General features: G+C 43.0%; 1 protein-coding gene across 4 annotated transcripts in view; it reads left to right on the top strand.

The window, feature by feature from the left end:
• The window catches only part of LOC149814594 (uncharacterized), a 172,315-nt gene that overhangs the window by 8,140 nt on the left and 138,290 nt on the right, over nt 1–25,885 (top strand). For all 4 annotated transcript variants that reach the window (XR_016427977.1, XM_089989536.1, XM_089989535.1 and 1 more), the window contains exons 5-7: nt 18,706–18,841; nt 18,946–19,014; nt 19,156–19,257. Coding sequence is in view for 3 of the 4 variants with exons in the window: in XM_089989536.1 (XP_089845662.1) it covers nt 18,706–18,841; nt 18,946–19,014; nt 19,156–19,257 (307 nt within the window). In the remaining variant the exon portion in view is untranslated. The remainder of the gene's footprint in view (nt 1–18,705; nt 18,842–18,945; nt 19,015–19,155; nt 19,258–25,885) is intronic.

Genomic DNA, 25,885 nt, shown 5'->3' with positions numbered 1-25,885 from the left:
AATTGGCTAAGCTTGAGCCTATATGGGAGACACCTAAGACATGTTCGGCTGCATGTTTTAGAATCACTCTTCGGGCCTTGAGACAGTGATTCTAAAAGAAGCTTAAAATCTCATGTTCAATCGAACATGAGATTTAGGTCTTAGACCTGAATTTTAACAAGTTTGGGTCAATATCATTCATAGGGAAACACCTCTTCTCTTCGTGAAGTTTTAGCTCAAGTGTGTATGGAGGAGTCAATGTTGAAATCCATGTTCGATTCTAAAGAGATAAAAGATAATGTTTTGGCCGTTTCAAGATCGGGAGCCAATACAAATATTTACAAACCACTTCATTTTTCAAATCCTTATTACGGGAGACCTAGATATGATGACAACAATAAAAATAATATAATAACATGTGATAATTGTGGAGAATCGAGACACATTAAGCCCTATTGTCCTAAGTTCAAGGGAAGAGAAGACAAAAAGGTATCATCCGTGGAAACCTCTCATGAAGAAAGAAGTGGAACCAATAAAGATTCAAAATCTATTGAAACCATGTTCTCTGAAATCATAGAGGACCTTCATCCACTAATCAAGAACATCTCTCTTTCAGGAGCCGTGGTCTCTACATCTTCGCCTCTCGGTAAGGTTTCTTTGCTTTTAGATTTCGAAGCCTCATTTTATATGACTTCACATATTTCTTTGCTTAACGAATGTTGCACTAATTCAACTAAAAAAATAATGTTTTTACTGTTGATGAGTCTTCTCTTAATATAAAATACATTGAAAATTTCAAAAGTATTTCAATTTTTTTTTCAAAAATTAGATTTGTCCCAAAATTAAATTTAAACCTTCTCCCTGTTTCTCAAATTACCGACTATGGGTGTAGTATCTCCTTATCTAAGCAATATTGGGTGAAGCATCTTCAATCCGAGAAGTAGATTGAGGAAGCAAATAGCGAAGGAGATCTCAACCTATGTCACATGGGTGCGGCTGTGGGTGCGGGGATGCGACACTTTAAAAAAACATGGGTGCGTGAAAAAAAATCGGACCCGGGTCGGATTCGGATCCGACCCGGATCCAAACCCGTGCTTAATTAAAGCACGCAGGTAGGGTCCTCTCCCACGCGGAAGCAGATCAGGTCATGCTGAACATGAGTGTGAACATGAGCGTTTTTGCTCGTGCACACATCGTGGCCGTCTGTTTGCATTTTGGATGAATGCCACATAGTTTGTTGACTTTTTAGCTTTTTAAAATGCAAATCGGATGGCCACACAACATAACCTAATCTGCTTCCCCCTCCCCATGTTGCTCACTCTCTCTCCTCGCTCGCCTTCTCCCCCCACCGCAGGCTCCCGTTCGTTTTCCGGTCACCTGAAGCCGGCAAGCCCCACGTCCGGCGAGCCACCCGACGCCGGTCTCCGGCCCCCTTTCAGGTGAGCTCCCTCTCACCTCTCTCTTTCCTGGGTCTTCTTCTTCTTCTTTTTTTCATTTTTTTTTACATAGGGTCAGGTTGACGGCACCCGCACCCACACGCCCACCCGCACGCACACCCGCGTCGCGTCGACGTGGGTGCGGCACCTGGTTAGCCGAATCCCTGCGACATAGATCTCAACTACATGGATCACCTTTTGCTTCCAAAAAATAAAATATGGACATAGTTTTGTGGCATCAAAGACTAGGACATCCTAGTTTATCAAAGCTATCCCAGGTACCTGTTAAAAAGTATATATATAGTTATATATATGATATATATGTAATATATATATTATGTATACATACCTAAGTCACACAGACTCGGCTAGGGAGGCGCCGCACCCGAGTCGACACGCCCTGACACGGGTGCGGCTTCGGACACGGGCCAGACTCGGTCAACGAGTCGAGGCAACGAGTGGAGGCCTAGTCCGTCCTCGTTTTGGACTCGGTCAACGTTGATTGAGTCCAAAATTGTCTATTTTAGGGCAAAAAAAAGATCTTTTTATATATTTTTTAATATATATTCTCGGCTAGGGAGGTGTCGCACCCATGTCACATGGACTCGGCTAGGGAGGCGCCGCACCCGTGTCGCACCCGCACCTATGTGACATAGATACATACCAATGTATATACACGTAGTCTATGTCACAGGGATTCAGCTAGCAGGGTGCCGCACCCGCGGCGACGCGACTCGATGCGGGTGCGGTCAACTCGACCTTGGGTGCGTTGACCGCACCCAAGGTCATTTCGGTCCATTTTTGGATTTTTTTTATTTTTTTTGCCCTATGAAATGGGTTGCTTTAAAAAAAATTTCTTGGGGGGGGGGCTCCGCGCTGGGGGAACCCCCGGACCCCCCTTCTATATATATTTATATATATATTTATTTTTTGCCGCACCCCCGCACCCAAGGTTTTTAAAAGTGCCGCACCCCCGCATCCACACCCGCACCTGCACCCGCACTCATGTGACATAGCACATAGTATATATGTATATTATATATATTTATATAATATATATTTTATTTATTTTTCTTTTTAGTATCTAGTTCCATTTGAACTCGGCTTAAACTAGTTGACATATTGTTGACTAGTTTGAGAGCCGTTGGAGCTAGTCCAACAACTACAATAGAGCCGCTGGACTAGCTCCAATGACTCGCTTGTGCTTCTCTTAGCTTTGTTCCAAGCGCCCCTTTATGTGTATAAATAGGGTTCATCCCACTCCCATTGTATATGCTTTTTAAGCATTTTATGTGAAGTTAAATAAAGTTTATTCATTTTATTCTTGTGCCTTCTTATTTGTGCCCTTTTGTGGGTTTTGGTTAATGTTTCTTTAAAAGACACTTGGTTGCAAACATTTGTGTTCTTGTTGAAGACTTGTATTTCATTACATGGTATCAAAGCTTCGAAGCTCTTGGATCTTTTTTAAAGTTGTTGCCTCATTTTTTGTGCCTTTAAAGCAAGAAGAAGACTCTTTCTATGTTCGTGATTCAAGTCGTTTCGACATGCTGGCCACGTCCCGGCTGACACACAACAGATTTTCTTTCATTCGAGTCATCATCTCCATCATACGCGACATTGGACCTTTGTTGTCGGTGTCCTCCCGCTCCTTTCCGGTTATCGAATCGTTCCTCGCGTCTGGAGGCATGTTGCCGGCGATGGAGGATACCCGGTGCTCTGATACCATTCTGATGCAGTGAGGCAACCGTGATCGACCTTCACGTAATGGGTACCGGCATGGACACATTCCGGTGCAGCTAAAGGGGCGACACTGATACAATAATGGGGCTGACGTTGAGGCTACTCGATCAGCTCACAGACCACGTTCCTGGGTACCGATGTGTTGCAGCGAGGAGTCAGTGTCGTCCCGTTAACAGGTTGTCGTGGCTGCTCCTTTCAATGCACATTTGTGCATCATATAATAACGCAGGAACAACGTAAAGCAAAGAAAGGCTCGGTTTCACGTATCCAAACAACAGGGGATTAAAGGCTGGAAATGTTTACAACTTGATAATACTAACAGTGAAATGAAAAGCCACGACTAATAGAAAATCAACAAAGCAATGAAACTGATAAAAGAAAGAAAAACACAGTAAAGAACGTGCGGCTGAAGCAAAGGCAAGAAGCTTTTAAAAAAAAATCCAATAGTCTGCTGTAGGCTGAATGTGACAGAGCAACGACAAAATAATCGAACGGAAGCAAAGAAATAACAATGAAAGTAAATGAAAATGAGACCAACAATAGACGGGATAAAAAAATCAAAGGAAAGCTGCTGAAGAAAAAAAATGGCTGCTGCAATCTGAATATCCTCCCCCCTTCTACACGCAACCCTAGAGGGGGTTTTGAAGGCCTCATCTGGATTCGGGTCTCGGGTCCAGTCCTGGACCCAAGACAATCTCCGTTTGCTGCTGGATCTTGGTCGTCCGACCCTGTGTTCCTCGTGCTCGTCTGGAGTAGGTGCGCACGGGTGTCACTTCCTCACGCTTCGGTACCGTGAACTGGATCGGATCCACCACCTGGATCCGATCATCATTCCTCTGGTGCAAATCCGGTCCAAAGCCCGGGTCCTGCTGTATATGTTTGGGTCCATCCTGCCCTGCATCATTCTCCCCTGGTTGGAAAAAAGTCGACTCTGACGACTTGTCTCCACAATAAGCATTTAGATCAGACACATTAAATGTTGGAGAAAGGTGCCAATTTTCGGGTGGCCCAAGGAGGTAAGATCGGTCAAATAGGCCCGCTAGCCGAGGAAACTCGGTCTCCTTGGTGGGAATGAGAACTATCTTATGAGCCTTAAAGACAAATGTGTACGTGTTCCTACGACCATTATGGATGGTCTTACGGTCAAACTGTCAGGGACATCCCAAAAGGCTGTGACACGTGCTCATAGGGGCCACATCACACCACACTTCATCGTGGTAATGCTCCCCCATGGAGAATCGAACTAGACAACGCAAGGTGATGGGTACCTCGTTCCCTTTCTTGAACCATGCCATTTTATATAGTTGGGTCAATTTTTCCGTTTTTAGGTTTAAGGTGGATACCACACTCTCGGACACCATATTCTCGCACACCCCGGTATCAATGATAACATCACACGTGCGCCCCTCACAGTTGCACCGGGTTCTAAAAATATTATTCCGCAACCATTTCGTCGGGTCCGACTCTCGGGATGTGGTCAAGACATGACGGATGGTTAACAAATTTTCAAGACTGCCATCGAACTCTACGAATTTCATCTTGTCATCTCCCTCAATAGGCGACTCACCCTCGTTATCACTATCGGACCCAGACTCAACAATGCCCTCTGCTAGATGGGTGTTCTTACTCATGGTGGGACATTTGGACGCAATATGACCTAACTCTTGACACCTAAAACAACGAACGATGGACTCACTGGGCTTACCTTTGGATCTGGTGTGGTAAGTGGGTCCAGACTGATCGGGTTTGCTAGGGTCGACTCCTGGGGTGGACTTTGGGTCTTCTTTCCTAGGGGAGCTCGCCCCCTAGTTGGGAAACTCGACTTAGGTTGACTGGACTGATCACTACGGGGTGTCCTATGTTCCTGCCTACTTTTTAATTTCGCATCCACATTCATGGCATAACTACTTGCCTGATCTAATGACTCGACTGTGATACAAGTGAAGTCGTCAGAAATAGCAGGACGGAGACCAGAAACATACCTCGTGACCTGCTGGCGGGCGGTCTCCTCGATCTGCACTCGTAGGGAAAGACGATGGAACTTAGCAGTGTACTCTGCCACAGTACTGGTGCCGTGACGCAGGGTCAGGTACTCCTTATAGGCTCTCTCAGCGTGATCTGACTGCACGAACTTAGACTGCATCTCCTCCCAAGTCTGTACGCGCCCTAGTCCTTGCCGCTCTCTCGACCTCTGCAATTCAACCCACCAAGTTTGCGCTAGGCCTCTCAATCGAGTAGAGGCTAGGGAGACACGACGGTGCTCAACGACATCGTGGTAGTCAAAGAAGAACTGGACGACATATGACCAGTCGAAGAGCTGCTCCGCATCGAACCGACCTGCGAACCTTGGAAGTTCCAGCTTCACCTCGTACGTGGAGGGGCGCTCTGGTGCTCTCTGCTGACGGGCCTCCACCATGCCTGCGGGGAACTCATTCCAGAAGGCATCATCGTCCATCACGACCTCGTCTCCCTCACCACGATACTGTTCTCCTGGTAATTGATGCTGACGAACTCCGATAACCGGTGGTCGACGCTCTGGTGGTGCTGGTCCCTGCTAAATGACCGGTGGTCGACGCTCTGGTGGTGTTGGTCCCTGCTAAATCTGCATAGGAATCTCTCTGTCTAGCTCGCCAGTGAGCGGGCGCCATCTATGGCCGTCGTTGTGGCACCGGTATGACAGGTGGTTCTGCGATAGGTGGAAGGGTTGGTCAGGTCTCGGGCTCTAGGTGGGTAGGAATTGGATAGTATGGGTTTGGGTTATGGATCAGGTTAGGATAGTGGTATTGGGTCAGTTATGGTATTGGGTTTTGGATCTGGGATGGGTTAATGGGTTGGTTCTGGTTCGGGAATTGGGTCCGATTGGTATAATATTGGGTTGATTCGCCCGATTGGATATAGATCAGGTCTATCCCTAAACTACTCGTCGGACCCAGATTTGGATAGGTTGGATCGGAGATTGAGTTGTGGGGATAAAATGCTTGGTTTGAACTCGATCCACGATCCATATGATTATGGGTCTGGTTTTGACCCGGCTCAAATTCAAACTGGATCTCTGTCCGGGTCCGATATAGGCTTGGGTCGGTATGGGATCCAATTTGGGGTTGAAAAGAAATGGGTCAGGTCGGATTCGGAGCGAACCACGAACCAACCCCAGTTGGGTAGACTAGGTAGGGGTTTTCGGAGCTCGGACCCGCTTTCGGGGACCCAAAGGATGGTCCCCGAGACCCGGGCCTGGGTCTTGTAGTAACCGGGTCTGTCCGGACCCTCTCGGGTTCAGACCCCCCCACACGGGTCCCCTTGCCCCCGCTCGTAGATTCGCTACCAAATGGCCTCCATGCGTGGGTCAGGGGGAAGGGCCAGTTCCTTCCCGGGTCGAGTCAACACAACCGGGCCTGCAACAGGGCCCAACGTGCCGCTGGGGTCCTGCAGACCAGGACCGGACTGCGACAGGCCTACAGGGAGGCGTGGCCTGGACTGGGGCACACTCGGGTGCTGTGGAGTTCCAGCCAGGGGTCCCGAACAGATCTGACGTGTGCCCACAGTTAACGGATCAGGGTGGAGAGGGGGTACCAGGGACGCGGTGGTGACACCGTCAGGCTGACAGATCTGTTGGTCTGGATCGACTATCACAGCTTCGATGAGGGCGGCAACATCGTCGACCACTCCCGAACCCTTTTGATGTGTCGTCACCGTGTGCGGCTCCACCCGCGACTCGATGACCGCGATCCGAGTTTCAACCCCACCGAGTCGTTTCGACATGCTGGCCACGTCCCGGCTAACACGCAGCAGATTTTCTTCCATTCGAGTCATCATCTCCATCATACGCGACATTGGACCCTCGCTGCCGGTGTGCTCCCTCTCCTTTCCGGTTACCGAATCGTTCCTTGCGTCTGAAGGCATGTTGCCGGCGACAGAGGATACCTGGTGCTCTAATACCATTCTGATGCAGTGAGGCAACAGTGATCGACCTTCACGTAATGGGTACCGGCGTGGACACGTTCCGGTGCAGCTAAAGGGGTGACAATGATACAATAATGGGGTTGATGTTGAGGCTACTCGATCAGCACACAACCCACGTTCCTGGGTACCGATGTGCTGCAGGGAGGAATCGGTGTCGTCCCGCTAACAGGCTGCCGTGGCTGGTCCTTTCAATGCTCGTCTGGAGTAGGTGCGTAGGGGTGTCACTTGCCCACGCCTTGGTACCGTGAACTGGATCAGATCCACCACCTGGATCCGATCATCATTCCCCTGGTGCAAATCCGGTCCAAAGCCTAGGTCCTACTGTATGAGTCTGGGTCCATCCTGCCCTGCATCACAGTCATCACAAGGTTGTTCTTCCTACTAAGAACGTCAGCTACCTTGTTCAGAGTATCAGATTGATGGCTAATTGTGAAGGTGTACTCTTGCAAGAAACTGACCCACTTGGCATGACGAGCACTTAACTTCTTTTGACTATTCAGATACTTCAATGCCTCATGATCCATGTACAAGACAAACTCCTTATAAATGAGATAATGCCTCGAATAGCGAAGGGCTTGTACAACGGCATAAAACTCGACGTCATAAGTGGAATACTGGCACTTGGCCTGAGTTAGCTTCTCACTAAAGAAAGCAACAAGTCTGCGGTTCTGACTTAAGACGGCGCCAATTCCCACTTTAGAGGCAACGCACTCTACCTTAAAGACTGCACTAAAATAAGGAAGGGCTAATATAGGGGCGTTAGTCATTTTTTCTTTGATGATCGTAAAGGCCTTTCCCGCGGCAGGCGTCCAATGAAAACGAGTACCCTTGAGGCACTCCGTGATAGGGGCGATGAGGGTGCTGAAATTTTGCACGAAACGACAGTAGAAAGTGGCTAACCCGTGGAAACTACGGATCTCTCCTATGGTCTTTGTGGTAGGCCAATCTACGATCGCACGGACTTTCGCGGGATCTGCCTTAACTCCATCACATGACACAATAAAACCTAAGAACACGACACTGGATGTCATAAACTCACACTTTTTGGCATTGACGTACAACTTTTCGCTCCTTAAAATCTCTAGGACCTGACGTAGGTGAATCAAATGGTCCGACAAAGACGAGCTATAAATCAAGATATCATCAAAATACACAATGATAAACTTTCCTATACAGGGACGTAACACCTGGGTCATTATATTCATGAAAGTACTGTTAAATTATGTACATAATCATATAATGTAATATATATATTATATATATATGGTAATACATATACATATATTAATATATATGTATATGTATCTATTCAAATATATATATAAAATATATATTTCTATTTGTTTTGTCATAAGGGTAGTTTAGTCTTTTCCTTATTTTTGCGCACATTCACTTTTCGGATGTGATTGTAATTATTCTATTTTTATTTCTATTTTTCTTTTTGTTCTTTTTTATTTCTTTTTGTATGTGTACCAAAAAGGTACATTGGGGGGCCCACCAACATAGTCGTTGGGCCCTCTCCAACAGTCACATTTGTGACCGTTGGAGGGGCTCCAACGACTATGGGTGGAGCCCCTCCAAGGCCCCTTTAGTGGTGTTATAAATAGGGGTTCTCCCCTTTGTATTTCTTATGGCTTTGAGTCAAAGCCCAAGCTCTCAATAAATTGATTCCATTATTTTATGCCTTTGTGCATTTGTGAGTTATTTGTGGGTTGTGCTTTTTGTACACAAGTGTTCTAAAGTGTTCTTATTGTGCTTTCGTGGTGGGTTCAATATCAAGAATATTAAGGTCTTGATATTAGTATCTTGTTGGAGATACTTTCACATGGTATCAAAGCCACGTTGGAAGAAAGAAGATCGTGTATCTCGCCTCTTGTGAAGCACCTCGAAAATCGTGCCCTCAAGCTAGTGAAGTTTTTGAGTAAATCCCTTGCTCCGGGCAATATTTTAGAAGCAAGTTTTGTCAAGAAAAGGTTGAAAATCCGTCAAGGTACGCTTTATTTTTCATCTTCTCTTCTCCATAATGGGTGAAAAAGACTCCCACTTCTCCCTTGGTTTTAAACTTAGTGGTTCAAACCACCATGTTTGGGCCGGCAACATGGAAGCCCACATCAAAGGGAAAGGTCTTTGGGGTTATGTTCAAGGATCCATATCGGAACCCGAACCCAAGCTTTCTATTATAGAGAAAGGGGAAATCAAAATTCTTGAAGGAGAAGATAGACAAAAGGCCTTAGAAGAATATTTCAAAAGGCATGATGAGTGGGAAATGAAGAACTTCAAAATATTGTCTTGGATTTTTTCGTCCGTTGAAACCAAGATCAATGCCAACATCATCAAATTTAAAAGGGCCTCCGAAGCTTGGTTATACCTTGAAAAAATGTATACGTCAAGAGACTTGTCTCACAAATACTACCTCCAAAAGAAAGCCTTGACTCTTCAACAAAATGATTTATCTATTCGGGAATATTTTGCCGAATTATCATCTATTTGGGACGAGCTTGCTATGCTCGAACCAAAATGGAGTGGAGAAGCTATTGAGTTAAGGCACAAACAACTTGAGGAAGACGTTTCTTCAACTTCTTAAATGGTCTTAGACCCGAATTTGAGCAAATTCGGTCCTCCCTTCTATCGGCTTTTACCTCCCCATCTATTGAAGATGTCATCACCAAGCTAAGTGGTGAGGAAACACGTATGGGGATTAGTAAAAATAACCCAAGCATTCTTGCTACACCTTCTCAAAATGACTATGAAGTGGTCAATGCCGTGTCAAGACCCGGTAATAATTTGAAGACCTACAAACCGCCCCATTTCAAAAATCAAGGGCAAAATGATCGATATGGCAAGAGAGATTATAGCAAATTAACTTGCCATTTTTGCAAAGAACCGGGACATATCAAACCCAATTGTCCTAAATGGAAGAAATTCCTCGCCGCGGCTTTAGCATCCCAATCGGAGGAACGGCCTTCAACATCAAATGAACCTCTTTCGCTTCATCAAATTATGGATGCTCTTCAACCTCTTCTCAAAGGAGGCACTTCTGGAGCCGCCATGTCATCTTCTTCCTCCCTTGGTAAGACATCTTGGCTACTTGATTCTGGTGCTTCGTTTCATATGACTCCAAGTCATTGTTTTCTTTCTAATTATTCTGAAAATCGCCTTCCATCTTTTGTCTCAACCGCGGATGGAACCCCTCTTGAAATTAAAGGAATGGGCAATTTTGAAAAACAAGATTTTTTTATCCCAAAAATTCGTCTTATTCCAAAACTAAACTTAAATTTACTTTCCGTTTCTCAACTCTTGGACTATGGTTGCGATATAAAGTTCTCTTCTAATAAATGTTGGATACAGGATCGCCAGTCCGGGAAATTGATTGGGGAAGGCTCTAGGAGAGGAGACCTCTACTATGTTGATTTTCTTAAAATTCCCAAGAATCAATTTTGTAATGTTGCACAAAACAAAGATATTCATGTATGGCATAAGAGATTGGGTCATCCCAACATTGTTAAAATCTCTTATTATTGCCTTTTATTAAGCATCTTTGTAATGAAAATTTTGTTTGTAATGAATGTATTCTTGGAAAAATGAGAAGTCTTCCTTTTCTTCAAAGATCCATGTTTACAACAAAACCTTTTGAAATCGTTCACTCCGATGTATGGGGTCCAGCTCCGGTGATATCCAAGGGATGCTTTTCGTACTATGTTATCTTTGTGGATGATTTCACTAGGTTTAGTTGGATATATTTTCTTAAACATAAATATGAAGTTTTTTCAACTTTCAAAACATTTCATATGATGGTTTTAAATCAATTCAATGGAAATTTGAAAATTCTTAGAACCGATTCGGGTGGCGAATACCTTTCCAATGAATTTAAAAGCTATCTTGAAAACTATGGAATTCTTCATCAAAAGTCTTGTCCCAAAACCCCCCAACAAAATGGGTTGGCTGAACGGAAACATAGGCATATTATTGAGACCACACGAACTTTACTCATTTCTCAAAATATACCGAAAAAACTCTGGGCGGAGGCCGCTCTTACCTCTGTCTATCTCATAAATAGACTTCCATCTAAAAACTTGAACAAGATTTCCCCGTTTGAAAAATTATACGAAAAAGAACCTGATTATAGCAGGTTAAGGGTTTTTGGATGTAAATGTTTTGTCCTTACTGATAAAAATGACAAACTCTCCCCTAAGGCCATTCCTTGTGCCTTTCTTGGTTACTCTGAAACTCATAAAGGTTTTCGCTGTTATGATGTTAAGAGTGATAAACTTTATGTTTCCATAAATGTAAGCTTCTTGGAAAATGTTAGTGGTTTCGAAAAACTTGAAACTAATGATGAGAATATTGATTATTCTTTTTTGTTTGATTTATTAACTGAAGATGATGATACTATCGATGATGAAACAAATCAAAATGTTGAAACTCATACTGATCAACCCATTAATGAAGAACCACATAGAGATCCTATAACCTACTCTCATAGAGATAGGAGTACTTTTAGAAGTGCCCTCGAAAGATATGATAGTGAGTCTTCCCCTTCAAGTGAAGGAAATCTTCGTAGGACCGAAAGATCAAGAAAACCCCCTTCTAGGTTCATCTCATATGAGTCTTTTTCACCAAAATATAGAGCCTGTCTAAGCGCCATTCACTCGTACATAGAACCTAGGGATTTTGAGGAAGCACGAAAATACCCAGAATGGATAGTAGCTATGAACAATGAACTTGAAGCCCTAAAGAAAGCAAAAACCTGGAGTTTCAAGACCTTCCTAAAGATAAGAAAGCAATAGGTTGTAGATGGGTGTTTAAAGTCAAAACTAAGAGTGATGGGTCTCTTGAGAGATATAAGGCCCGCTTAGTTGCAAAAGGGTATGGTCAAAAATATGGGATTGATTATGAGGAGACTTTTGCCCCCGTTGCTCGGATGGTCACCGTCCGATGTCTTATAACTGTTGCTTCAATAAATAAATGGAACATCTATCAGATGGATGTTAAGAATGCGTTTTTAAACGGAGATCTAAACGAAGATCTAAACGAAGAAGTATATATGGATGCTCCTCCTGGAATGGAGTATCCTAAAGGGAAAGTGCTTCGTCTTCGGAAAGCACTGTATGGTTTAAAACAAGCTCCCAAAGCTTGGTATGATAGGTTTAACTCTGTGATGTTAGATAATGGTTTTTCATCATGCTTTACTGATACTGCTTTGTTTGTTAGAAAGTCTAATGCAGGGATTGTTATTCTGTTGCTATATGTGGATGACATGCTTATTACTGGGAGTGATTCTAAAGGGATTAAAAGCATAAAGTCCGTATTAAAGGATAAGTTTGAAATGTCTGATTTGGGTTTCTTAACTTATTTTTTGGGTATTGAGGTTGCATACTCTCATAGAGGGTATTTTTTGACTCAAACTAAGCTTGCATCTGAGATTATTGACAGGTCAGGTATTACAGATGATAAAGTTTGTGAAACTCCTGCTATAGTAGGAGCAAAAATGAAGATTGATGATGGTGTTCCTCTCTCCGATCCTACTCCCTACAGGCAACTAGTAGGCTCGTTGATGTATCTAAGTATCACCAGACCAGATATCTCACATGCGGTGCATACGGCAAGTCAATTTCAGCATGCACCAACTTCGGTTCACATGGGTGCTATCTTGCGTGTCGTGAGATACCTAAAGCACACTATTAATAAGGGAGTTTTTCTGTCTTCCTGTTCTGAGTTAAAATTAATTGCTTATACTGACTCTGATTGGGGAGGTGACCCAAATAACCGTCACTCCACCACTGGTTTTTTTGTGTATTCTTAGGAGATTCATTGATCTCATGGAGATGCAAGAAGCGGCAAAAGGTATCTCTATCATCAACTGAAGCTGAATATCGTGCCATGGCGACTACTACCATGGAAATTGTTTGGATTCATCAGTTGCTGGAGGATATGAGAATCAAAATTGAAGGGCCTACCAAGCTTTGCTGTGACAACAAAAGTGCGATTTATATTGCTAAAAATCACACTTTTCATGAGCGGACTAAACATATCGAGATGGACTGTCACTATGTTCGGGAGGCGTATCTCCAAGGAATCATTGACCTTCCATATGTCACGTCCGAGTATCAGTTGGCGGACTTCTTCACTAAAGCCTTATGTGCTCCGCGCTTCAACTTCCTTCTTAGCAAACTCTCGGTCATCCTGCCCTAAGTTTGAGGGGGGGTGTTAAATTATGTACATAATCATATAATGTAATATATATATTTTATATATATATGGTAATACATATACATATATTAATATATATGTATATGTATCTACTCAAATATATATATATATATATATAAAATATATATTTCTATTTGTTTTGTCATAAGGGTAGTTTAGTCTTTTCCTTATTTTTGCGCACATTCACTTTTCGGATGTGATTGTAATTATTCTATTTTTATTTTTATTTTTCTTTTTGTTCTTTTTTATTTCTTTTTGTATGTGTACCAAAAAGGTACCTTGGGGGGCCCACCAACATAGTCGTTGGGCCCTCTCCAACGGTCACATTTGTGACCGTTGGAGGGGCTCCAACGACTATGGGTGGAGCCCCTTTAGTGGTGTTATAAATAGGGGTTCTCCCCTTTGTATTTCTTCATGGCTTTGAGTCAAAGCCCAAGCTCTCAATAAATTGATTCCATTATTTTATGCCTTTGTGCATTTGTGAGTTATTTGTGGGTTGTGCTTTTTGTGCACAAGTGTTCTAAAGTGTTCTTATTGTGCTTTCGTGGTGGGTTCAATATCAAGAATATTAAGGTCTTGATATTAGTATCTTGTTGGAGATACTTTCACAAGTACTTGGGGCATTAGATAACCCAAAGGGCATGACTAACCACTCATACAACCCATCACGTGTCTTGAATGTCGTCTTCCACTCACCCCCCTCCCGAATACGAATCTGGTGATACCCACTTTTTAAATCTATTTTGGAGAAAATGAAAGCACCAAACAACATATCAAACATATCGTCTAAACGGGGGATGGGAAAACGGTATTTGACAGTGATGCGATTGATCGCTTGACTATCGACACACATGCGCATGGACCCATCTTTCTTAGGAGTGAGTAGGGCAGGCACAACGCAAGGGCTCACACTCTCGCGAATAAAGCCCTTCCGCAACAACTCCTGAACCTGCCTAAATAACTTGGCATGCTCGGATGAGTTCATGCGATACGTGGAGAGATTAGGAAGACTCGACCTTGGAACAAAATCAATAGCATGCTGCACAATTCACGTGGAAGGAAGGCCATGTGGGAGGTCTTCTGGCATAATGTCGCGAAACTCATCAATAAGGGGTGCAACGTCCGCGGGAACGAGCAAGGGCGTACTCGTCGACGGCTTAGCCACAAGAGCATAACAATAACCATCCTTCCGACAATGGTCCAAGAACGACTGGTAGGATAGACCTGCAAGTCGGGGAACTCGCTCAGGCTTATCCATCGTGGGAAACCCAGTCTCCTTGATGTGGAGAAGGACTATCTTATGGCCCTTGAATATGAACGAGTACGTGTTCTTACGGCCATCGTGAATGGTCTTGCGATCAAACTGCCAGGGACGTCCCAGAAGGATGTGACACGCGTGCATGGGGGCGACATCACACCACACCTCATCGTGGTAATGTTCTCCCATGGAAAACCGGACTAAACAACACTGGGTAATAGGAACCTCGTTTCCTTTCTTGAACTAGGCCATCTTGTAGGGTTGAGACAATTTCTCTGTTTTCAGGCTCAAGGTAGTCACGACACTCTCAGACACCATATTCTCGCATGCTCCGGTATCAATGATAACATCACATGCGTGACCCTCACAGTTGCACCGGGTTCTAAAAATATTATTCCTCAGCCATTTCGATGGGGCCGACTCTTGGGGTGCGGTCAACACATGACGGATGAACAATAAATTTTCGACATTACTGTCGAACTCTACAACTTCCCTCTCATCATCCCCCTCAATAAACGGCTCACCCTCACTCTCACTATCAGACGCCGACTCACCGACGCCCTCGACGAGATGTGTGCTCTTGCTCACGGCGGGGCACTTGGACGCAACATGACCTAACTCCTGACACCTAAAACAATGAATGGCAGGCTCACTGGGGTTGGCTCTGGATCTGGTGTGGTAAGCGAGGCCGGATTGATCGGGTTTGCTTGAGTCCTCCTTCCTAGGGGAGCTCGCTCCCCTGGTTGAGAAACTCGACTTGGGTCGACTAGACTGGTCACTACGGGTGGTCTGATATTCTTGCCTCCTCTTCAGCTTTTCCTCCACATTCATGACATAACTGCTTGTCTGGTCTATTGACTCGACTGTGATGCAACTAAAGTCATCAGAAATGGCAGAACGGAGACTAGAAATGTACCTTGTGACCTGCTGACGGGCGGTCTCCTCGATCTGCACTCGTAGAGAAAGACGTTGGAACTCAGCAGTGTACTCCGCCACAGTTCAGGTGTCCTGATGCAAGGTGAGGTACTCTTTGTAGGCTCGCTCGGCGTGATCTGACGGCACAAATTTGGATTGCATCAACCTCTGCATCTCTTCCCACGATCACACGCGCTCTAGGCCCTGCCGTTCCCGTGACCTCTGCAGCTCCAACCACCATGTCTGTGCAAGGCCTCTCAATTGAGTAGAGGCTAGGGAGACACAACGGTGCTCAGTTACATCGTGGTAGTCAAAGAAGAACTAGACGACATAGGACCAGTCGAAGAACTACTCCGCATCGAACCGACCTGCGAACTCTGGAAGCTCCAGCTTCACCCCGTACGTGGAGGGGCGCTCTGGTGCTCTCTGTTGTCGGGCCTCTACCATTCCTGCAGGATGCTCATTCCAGAAAGTGTCATCGTCCCACACTGCTTCATCATCGCGATTTTGCTCGCCTGGCTGCTGGTGCTGACGTACTCCGACGGTTGGTCGGCGCTCAGGTCGCGCTGGTTCCAACTGAATCTGTCTCGGTCTAGCTTGCCCGTGGAGGGGAGCCATCTGTGGTCGATGTTGTGGCACCGGGATGACAGGAGGTCCCAGGTAAGGTGGATAGGTTTATCGGGCTTCGTGCTCTAGGTGGGTAGGAGCGGGGTAATATGGGTCTGGATTAGGGGTTGGATTGGGATATGGGCAATGGATTGGTTTTGGTATTGGGTTTTTGATCGGGACTGGGTTAAAGGTTTGGGTCTGGTGAGAGTACCAGGATTGGGTGGTGTAATATTGGGATGAATCACCCGATTGGGTCTGGATCGGGTCTAATCCTAAACTACGTGTCCGATCCAGATTTGGATAGGTCGGATCGGGGATCGAATTGTGGGGATAAAAGGCCTGGTTTGAACTCGATCCACGATCCAGATGAGTATGGGTCTGGTCCTGACCCAGCTCAAATCCAAACTGGAGCTCCGTCCGGGTCCGATATGGGTTTGGGTCGGTAAGGAGTCCATTTTGAGGTTTAAAATTAATGGGTTGGGTCAGGTTCATGGCGACCCGCGAACCAAACCCAATTGGGTACGTCGGGTTAGGGGCATCGACACTCAGACCCGTTCCTGGGGACCCAAAGGGTGGTCCCCGAAATTCGGGCCCGGGTCCTGTATTCGCGAACTTGGGTCTGGACCCGGCCAGTGGTTTGCTGCCCTCTTGCTTCCACGCACAAATTCATAAAAAAGATTCGCCTTCCTGGGTCGGGCCGACACACCTGGGTCGACAGCCAGGCCCAGCGTGATGCTGGGACCCTGCTGGCGCGACCCACTCAATGGTGCAGTCCCAGTGGCTCGCACCCACGAGCCTGGACCCTCGGTAGGACCCAACGTGAAGCTGGGGCCCTGCAGAGTAGGTCTGGCATGCGGTGCAGCCACAGGGGCCTGCTGCAGTGAAAGAGGTACACCTGAGGGAAGGGGCGTACCTGCACTGGATCCTTGAGTCGGTTGGAGCGGAGGAGGCAGATCGGAATAGAGAGGGGGATCCGAAGTTGGGCCGTTGGATTGGGCAGGCTGAAAGTGCATCGGCTGACGACCCAGATCTGCCTCCTGCGTTTGGGTTGACGCCGCACGCCTCTCTCCCGGTGTTTCAAGGGCGCCTAGTCGATCTTCAATCCCATCCAGCCGTTTTGATATGCCAACTATTTCTTTGTTCATTCTTGACATGTTCTCCTCCATTCTGGTCATCATTTTCATCATACGCAGCATTGGACTCTCGCTGCCGGCATCCTCCTGCTCGTTTCCATTCGCCGGATCGCTCCTCACCTCTTGAACCATATTGCTGACGACGGAGGAGATGCTGGTGCTCTGATACCACTTTGATGCAGGGAGGATTCGGTGGTTACGTCACTTGGGTGTTGGTTTGAAGATCACAGCTCCCACGTCAGGTGTTGCTTAGAACCAGTCAATAAAAAAACAAAACCACCAAAGACGATGGCGTGTAATCTTTATTTCAAGAGTTTTCAAATGAACAATGGACTGAATCAAACGAATGAAGAAAACAACTAACTACAATATACGAGTCTAATCCAATGTAACTGTTAACAGAAGGAAAATCCAAAAACAGAAGAAAAAAGCTGCTGCAATATTGATCTATGCCGCACGAAACCCTAGGCACGGGTTTATAAAGATGTGAGTCGGACCCGGGTCTCGGGCCCAATCATGGACCCGAGACGTGGTTCGACTCCTCCCCCTGCTGGACCTGTGGCATTCGATTTTGCGTTCGTCTGGAGTAGGTACGCAGCACATCCTTGCATCGGGTCACCTTACCTGCGATCGGATCCAGCTCCTGGTCCGATCGTCCATTGTCTGAAGTGGATCGGGTTCCTGGGCCGAGACCGGGTCACGCGGTACAGACCCAGTCAGGTCCTGCCCTGCATCTGTTATTTCTGCTAGCATCTATGCATTAGACATCCTATCACTTCATGAAAATAGCATCTTATTTGATCTATTGAAAAACCAAAAAGCCTCTTGTAGACTGCAAATTTTGATGATAATATGTTTAGTCACTTTAGGTACATGGTGGTATTTCATGAGGATTCTGTACCATGATACTTTATGGTGGTATATACACTCTTGTTGGTATGGATCTAGCCACCAAATATAAGATTCTGACTATACAGGTGTCTTTAGCATGATTTACCATGTTAGTAGGTTTAATCATCTCCTATAAATTACGAGATATTGAAAATGCAACAGCTCACAATTTATGAAAAAGAAATAAAATTGGAGTCAAGTTTAATGTTTGAAAATAGTAAATATGTGATCTGAAAGTTAGTTTTTGCATCTGAAGATCAAATTTATATAAATCAACAGTGTTTACCAGTTACCACCATAAGCTATGGTGGTTTGGAATGAATATATATGTGTGTGTATAAGTATAAATATAAATATAAGTATATATATGTATCTATGTATATCTGTGTCTATGTATGTATGTATATGAAAAATTGGCTGAACTGCCCCGTTATGATTGTAACACAAGAAAATATCATCTATGTAACATTGGTTTTTTGTGGAACACAATTACTGAGACTATTTCAATATGTTAAGGCTTTTGCAGAATACTAACTACCTTTGATATTGAATGCACTGTATTTTGTTTTTGCAGTTATGGTTTGCGCTATCAATATGGTTTGTTCCGTCAGAGGATATTGGATGGATACCAGCATGAGCAACCAGATTTTTGGCTGAATTTTGGAAATCCTTGGGAGGTAGAGCGTGTTCATATCTCATACCCCGTTAAGGTGTGTTGTTAAATGGTACTCATATTTAGTTTATGTGATTTACCATTTTCAATGTCACATAGTTTGCACCTGCATGTTTATTCTGATTTGACTTTATGATTTAGTTCTATGGGAAAGTGGAGGAAGATCTTTTAGATGGGAGAAAGTTTAAAGTCTGGATTCCAGAAGAGATAGTAAGAATATATGTCTGGGTTTATGATATTTGGCAAATGGCTTGTTTTCTATTATTTAGTAAACCATGGCTGAAATAGATAAAAGTCATGGAAGTCTTGTATTTTGTAGGCAATAGTTGCTAACGTTCTTTCCATTGATAGGTGGAGGCTGTTTCTTATGACAACCCTATTCCAGGTTATGGAACAAGGAATACAATAAATCTTCGTCTTTGGGCAGCTAAACCAAGTGGCCAATATGATATGGTAAGTTGAGATATGTCCCTCTATGAACTGGTATAGATTCAGAGAATCACTTAATGAGTTCATTCTATAAAATATGTCTAGCACCGCTTTCCCCAATTATTACTTAGTTGATGAGTGCTGCTTTGCAATGTTGGACTACCTATGCTTCTGCCAAAAATGATAATGCATCTATTGCTACATGATATATCAGCTGCAACCATGTTAATATCATGAAACAACATTACTGGGAGAAGTTCTGTTATCAGGTAGTCATCCCCTATGGTACATATTCAAACTGCCTCTAGAAGCTTCATCATCTTTTTTGTTTTCTGATAAAAATGCCTGGGGTTCGACAGACCCTTTGTCACGTAGGTGCAGATGTGGGTGCAAAGGGTAAGCATGGGTGCAAGGATGTTACTTTGTGTGTGTGTGCACGGGTCAGACCAATGTCTAATCACATTCCCGGTCTGATAAGAACAGTCCTAGGTTTGACCCAGGTCTGATCAGTCTCAGATTAAAACCAGTTTGACCTTACGTCTGATTGGACCCAATATTGACTTAGGTCAGATCTAACCTGGTCTGACCAAACTCAGATCAAACCCAGGCTTTGATCAAACTTGGTTCCTATCAGACAGTCTGGCCAAACCCAGATGAGACGCAGGTTTGATCGAACTTGACTCTGAGAAGAAGACCAGGTTTAATTGAACGTGGGTCTTAGGCTCTAAGCATACAACACCCAGGTTCAGTCGAACCTGGGTCCAAGTAGAAGATACCCGAGTTCTATTGAACCAAGGACTGAGCAGACCACCCCCATGTTCAATCAAACCTGGGTCTAAGGCTCCAAGCACACCAGGCATAGGCTCTGTCAAACCTTGGGTGATCAGACCAAACCAGGTTCAACTGAACCTGGTCTGATCACAGGAGAGAGAGAGAGAGAGAGAGAGAGAGAGAGAGAGAGAGAGAGAGAGAGAGAGAGAGAGAGAGAGAGACTGTAAAGCCATCACTGAAGGTCATTGGCGGTTGCCAATCACTAGAAAAATAAAGCAAGAAGAAAAAAATACTTGCCAGATAGCAGTCATCAGAAAACAAGGAGAGGGTTAGGATCTCCGAACCTTGACCCTCTTCTATGCTTGAAAAAAAAAGCATGAAACAAAATTGCATTTGGTCAAGTTTGACCAAGTCCAAAATTAGGACAAATATACTCAGGTGTGGTTTGACTGCACCCAACCACTCTAGGGGGCACATCCCGCAACTGCACTCTGTCTGCACGGGTGCAACTTAGATGCACCATGTTACATAGAGCAGATCCATAGCTGTTTACTATAAAAATAGGCATTTAGTACATGAAAATACAGAGGGATTGGACAATGGGGGTGAGGGTAGGAAACAAAAGCAATCAAATGGATCTCCTCCTACATGTGAAGAGGCTTCTCTGTAAATGTGAGGTAATGCATTCCTAATCTTAAGCAAGTACTTCTATATTCTACAGAGAATTTGTGCTAGATGATTCCATCACTTAGACTAACTTTTGGTGGTGATAGCCATGAAAGATCTATTACCAGATATTACTGTGATGCCCCAAAGCTTGAGGTTAAATGAGAAGGGAAGAAAGTGGGGATGAGAAAGGAGGAGAAACATAGGGAAATTGAAGACAGAAGATTTTACTGTTATGTGTTATGGTAGGAGAGCCTAACAAATATTGGATCCCATTTCTCCCTTCATATCTTATCATACCCCCTCAACATGAAATGCTATTATACCTTGAGATAATTTCTGAGAGAAGATAGAGTTCACTGTTATGGTAGGAGAGCCAAACAAATATTGGATCCCCATTTCTCCATCCACATCTTGTAATGAAATGGCTTTGAATACATTAGGTTCAATAATGAACCAATACACATGCACATAAAGTGCGAATATACCCACGAAAGGGAAAAACACAAGCACATAATGTGCTAACCATGGTTGTCAGTTGAGGAAGCGGGAGCGGGAAGCGATACGGGAAGCGGGAGCGGGAAGCGAGGCACTTTCAAAATTTTAGGAAGCGGGGAAGCGTGGGACCACTTAGGAGCGATTCGGGAAGTGTCTCGGAAGCGACCTAGGAAGCGTCTCGGAAGCGACCTAGGAAGCGACCTAGGAAGCGAGGGGGAAGCGAAAAAAAAAATAAAAACAAAAAATAAAAAAATAAAAAAAAATTGAAAAAACAGGGAAAGCGTGGGGGAAGCGAGGGGGAAGCGTGATGGGAAGCGCGTCCCCCATTAAAGGGAAACGCGTCCCCCATTAAAGGGAAGCACGCTTCCCAAAAAAGGGGGACGATTCCCCCCACGCTTCGGAAGCGCGACGTTTCGCGCTTCCGAAGCGCGCTTCCCCTTTTAGCTAGGCGCTTCCGGTAACTCTGGTGCTAACCATGGTTGCCAGTTGAGGAAGCGGGAGCGGGAAACGATACGGGAAGCGGGAGCGGGAAGCGAGGCACTTTCAAAATTTTAGGAAGCGGGGAAGTGTGGGACCACTTAAGAGCGATTCGGGAAGTGTCTCGGAAGCGACCTAGGAAGCGTCTTGGAAGCGTCTCGGAAGCGAGGGGGAAGCGAAAAAAATAAAAATAAAAAAATAAAAAATACAAAAAATTGAAAAAACAGGGGAAGCGTGGGGGAAGCGTGATGGGAAGCGCGCTTCCCATTAAAGGGAAGCGCGCCCCCCATTAAAGGGAAGCGCGTCCCCCATTAAAGGGAAACACGTCCCTCATTAAAGGAAAGCGCGCTTCTCAAAAAAGGGGGACGCTTCCCCCCACGCTTCGGAAGCGCGACGTTTCGCGCTTCCGAAGCGCGCTTCCCCTTTTAGCTAGGCGCTTCCGGTAACTCTGGTGCTAACACATAAACCCATAAAAGGGGCAAATATGACTTAAAGTCATAAGTTGAATATTATTGAAGAAAAGGAAGAAGAGGGTAAAAACCCAATACAATGGAGCAAGAGCTCCTCCAAAGAGTGGTAAATACAAAGGGGAGAACCCCTATTTATACACTCTCAAAGGGACCACCTTGGGGGCTCCCAAAGGAGACGTTGGAGAGCCCCCAACGGTCACATTTGTGACCGTTGGGGGCTCCCAACGTCTCTATTGGGAGGCCCCCAATATGGTACGAAAAACAAAAATAAAAAACAGAAAATAAAAAAATATTACAATGCATATTCCAATTGGAATATGCGTAAAATGACAAATTACAAGAATACCCTTGAGGGTATTTTAGGAAGAGAAAATATATATATTTATATATATATATATATAAATAGAGATATGTATACATATATATATATGTATACGTATCTTTATATATATATAAATATATATATATATGTACATTTAAGGATTATATTTCAACATACATATATGTGTACGAGTACACATATTTTAACACCCCCCCCCCCCTCAAACTTTGCAGGGAAAACGAAAAGATTGAAAAAGGCGCAAGACTCCAAGAGGCTTCGGTAAGGATGCTATTGAAACTTGTAAATGCCTTCCTCCAATTGCCTTCTAATGGTGAACACATTTCCCGATCCATCCGGGGTACTTCCTTTTATCCTATCTCCAAGATTCTGTGGAATAACAACAAAGAACAAGTAAAGAATATCTTTGCACTTTACTCAAATGGAACATTCCTAACAAGATTAATCGAAACCATATTGGATGACTCACCCGCAAAACAATGGTGCAAAATTATAACTTATGCATAGAAATTTGAAGCACATGATGGGATAATTACTTTAGCATGAAAAGAAAATTTAAAAAACCAAAGTTTTAAAATCATATATCATGTTAAAGAGTGAGCGGAAACAAATTATGCGGAAATGAAATGCAAGAATGCATAATGCATTCATAAGGTCCAACATTGGACAAACACAACCCCATAATGGGGAATAACAAAATGGTCCACTAAGGGATACCACAATAAGCCTACGAAGAGGCATAAGTTACATATGCTTTATTGAATGAGGGCCTAAAAGGCCATAATGAGCATATGTATATACAATCATGAAATGAATTAACACTTAAAGGAATCATTAATGAACATGCTCCAAACATACTTTAGTCAAAATGAACACAAGGGTTCAAAAGTTTTTAAATTCATTTAAGAGGCAAAATAATGAGTGTTATTTGAGCAGAGAACCTTACACATTTAGGAAAATCTCACTCAAATGACAAAAAACTCATTTTGCATATCAAATACAAAAGTGGCAAAAAAACCCATAATCACTTAATATATAGATTAAATGCCAAAATATCAATTTGATTTTAAAATATGCATATCAAAGATATGATTCACTTGTATCTAAAAGAAAGCAACATATGAATGAAATTTCATAAATTTCAATAATAGTTCATCCCTTACAAGCAACTACCTCATTAGTCCTCTAAAAACCCATAAATCAAGAATAAATATAATGCCATTAAAGGCTAAAGGCACACACAAAGGTGTGCAAAAGAACCTCTTGTCTACATGTAATAATACTTGAAATGAGTGCATCAACGACAAGAACAAGAGAATACACGCCAACATAGACCAAAAGCATCTCTTGTCTACGTAAAAATACACTCAAGACCAAGTATGTTCAGCTACTAGAACAAGAGTATCAAGCCAACCATGGGCTAAAACACAATACATCTCTTGTCTACATAAGATGACACTTGAAATGAGTGAAAGAAGCCAACCATGGGCATACATCTCAGCGACTAGAACAAGGACACAAATGCCAACATAGGCTAAAATCACACACCATGGTGTGAATCAACGTGCCTTGTCTACATAATAACACTCAAGACAAGTGTGTTCAGCTACTAGACCAAGAGAACAAAAGCCAACAAAGGGCTATCAACACACAAAGGTGTAATAAGATTCTTGTCTACATATGATGACACTTAGATAAGAGTTATAAAAGGAGAAGACTTTTGAGGCAATAAAACTTGTAATGACAAACATATGAATAAAACCTTGAATCAATAGCACAATATTCTTCAAAAAGAATACCCATAACATTTTGGAATAAATGTGTGAATATACACACACCAAGAATACTTGTGCACAAAAGCACAAAACACAAGTGTGCAAGTGCACTCATAAGATTCATAAACAATAAAAGGTTGGGCAATAATCCTGAAAACCTTGATTTTAATATACCTTAAAACATTTAAGGTTTCAAAACACCATATATTCATCACATTTACATATAAATAAGAGCATCCATAAGATCAATGGCTAAAAGAGAAAAAATGAGTGACACACTCATAATTAGAGATCGTATAACAAATCATTTTAGAGTCCCAAGGTGCCAATAACTCACATCAACAACCATCTTTAATATGGCAAGTGGACAATCTAAAATGACATAACACAAGGTGCCCATAACTCACCTCAACAACCATCTCTAATATAACAATAAGGCCATAAAAGGATTGATGCATCATATAACAACTTGTGATGGATAAAATAAGTGCCATAAAAGGCAAAAATACCTTTGCAACAAACATAATGACATGAAGAAATCATCTTGGGATAACCAAGACAATCAAGCTTATAACAAAGGAATCACAAGAACCGTAACGGTTCACAAAGAGAGCTTTAACACAATACTCAAAGAAAGAATATTCAAAAGTACTTGAAAATTTATAGAATTGGGATTAAATCCCATACAACAAGTTTTAATATTCTTTGATTGTGATGAGATATGCGGAAACGAACAAAGTGCTATAAGCACTTACAATGTTTTATAATGATTAAACAAAAGTGTCAATATCTAAATTCATTATATTTTCACAAATAGAAATGTGCATAAAAGCTTCACAATGTAAAAATGTCTACGAAGAGACAATACACATGCAAGCACAAAAAGCTTTACAAAAGATGTGCACGAAGGCACTCATACAATACTTGAGCAAATACACACCAAGGTGTAAACAAACATGCACTAAGGCATGTATTTCATAGAAAAGAGGGAATGCATACAAGCACAAATATTTGAAAAACAAATGTGCACAAAATACAAAAAATACACAAAAGTGAGCAAGCATGCACTTTATAAAAAGCGCAATGCTTGAGATTCACAAACTTTAATTATGCAATTATATACTTGACAAATGCAATTTTAAGACAAAGAAGACCATATTACGGCCAACGTAGACATTTTTAGAGATATAAACAAGAGGTTTTGAAACCTTATGTGAAAAATACAAACCAACAAGTTTATAAAGTTGCATCATTAAAATTAATGAAATCTTTTATACCAAAAGATGCAATAGATACAATATGCATTCTATATATTGTGAGAAGTTCTTTTAAAAGATCTCTCCTAATGAACACAATGGTTCATACAACCTATTTATCACAAACAATTTTTCAAAATCCTTTAAATAACCCAACAACAATGAAAGACCTTTAGGAGTTCTTATAAATAGTTATCATTAACAAGAACTACTTAGGATTCATAAAAAAGTAAACAACAAAGATTTAGATGTGAGAGATTCTTATACAAGAATTATATCAATTTTTCACAAAAAAATGCACTAAAATCCATAAACAAGAGAGGAACTCAAAACAAATTAGGCTTTATATGAGAGTAAAGAGTTTTTAAACAAAGATCATTAATTTAGCAAGAAATCATA

This window comes from Nuphar pumila, chromosome 15 (assembly GCF_984573655.1).
Source record: "Nuphar pumila chromosome 15, dmNupPumi1.hap1.1, whole genome shotgun sequence".
In the NCBI taxonomy this organism is placed as follows: Eukaryota; Viridiplantae; Streptophyta; class Magnoliopsida; order Nymphaeales; family Nymphaeaceae; genus Nuphar; species Nuphar pumila.
Note: the sequence above shows the minus strand (reverse complement) of the source record. Positions and strands in the feature narration are given on the sequence as shown.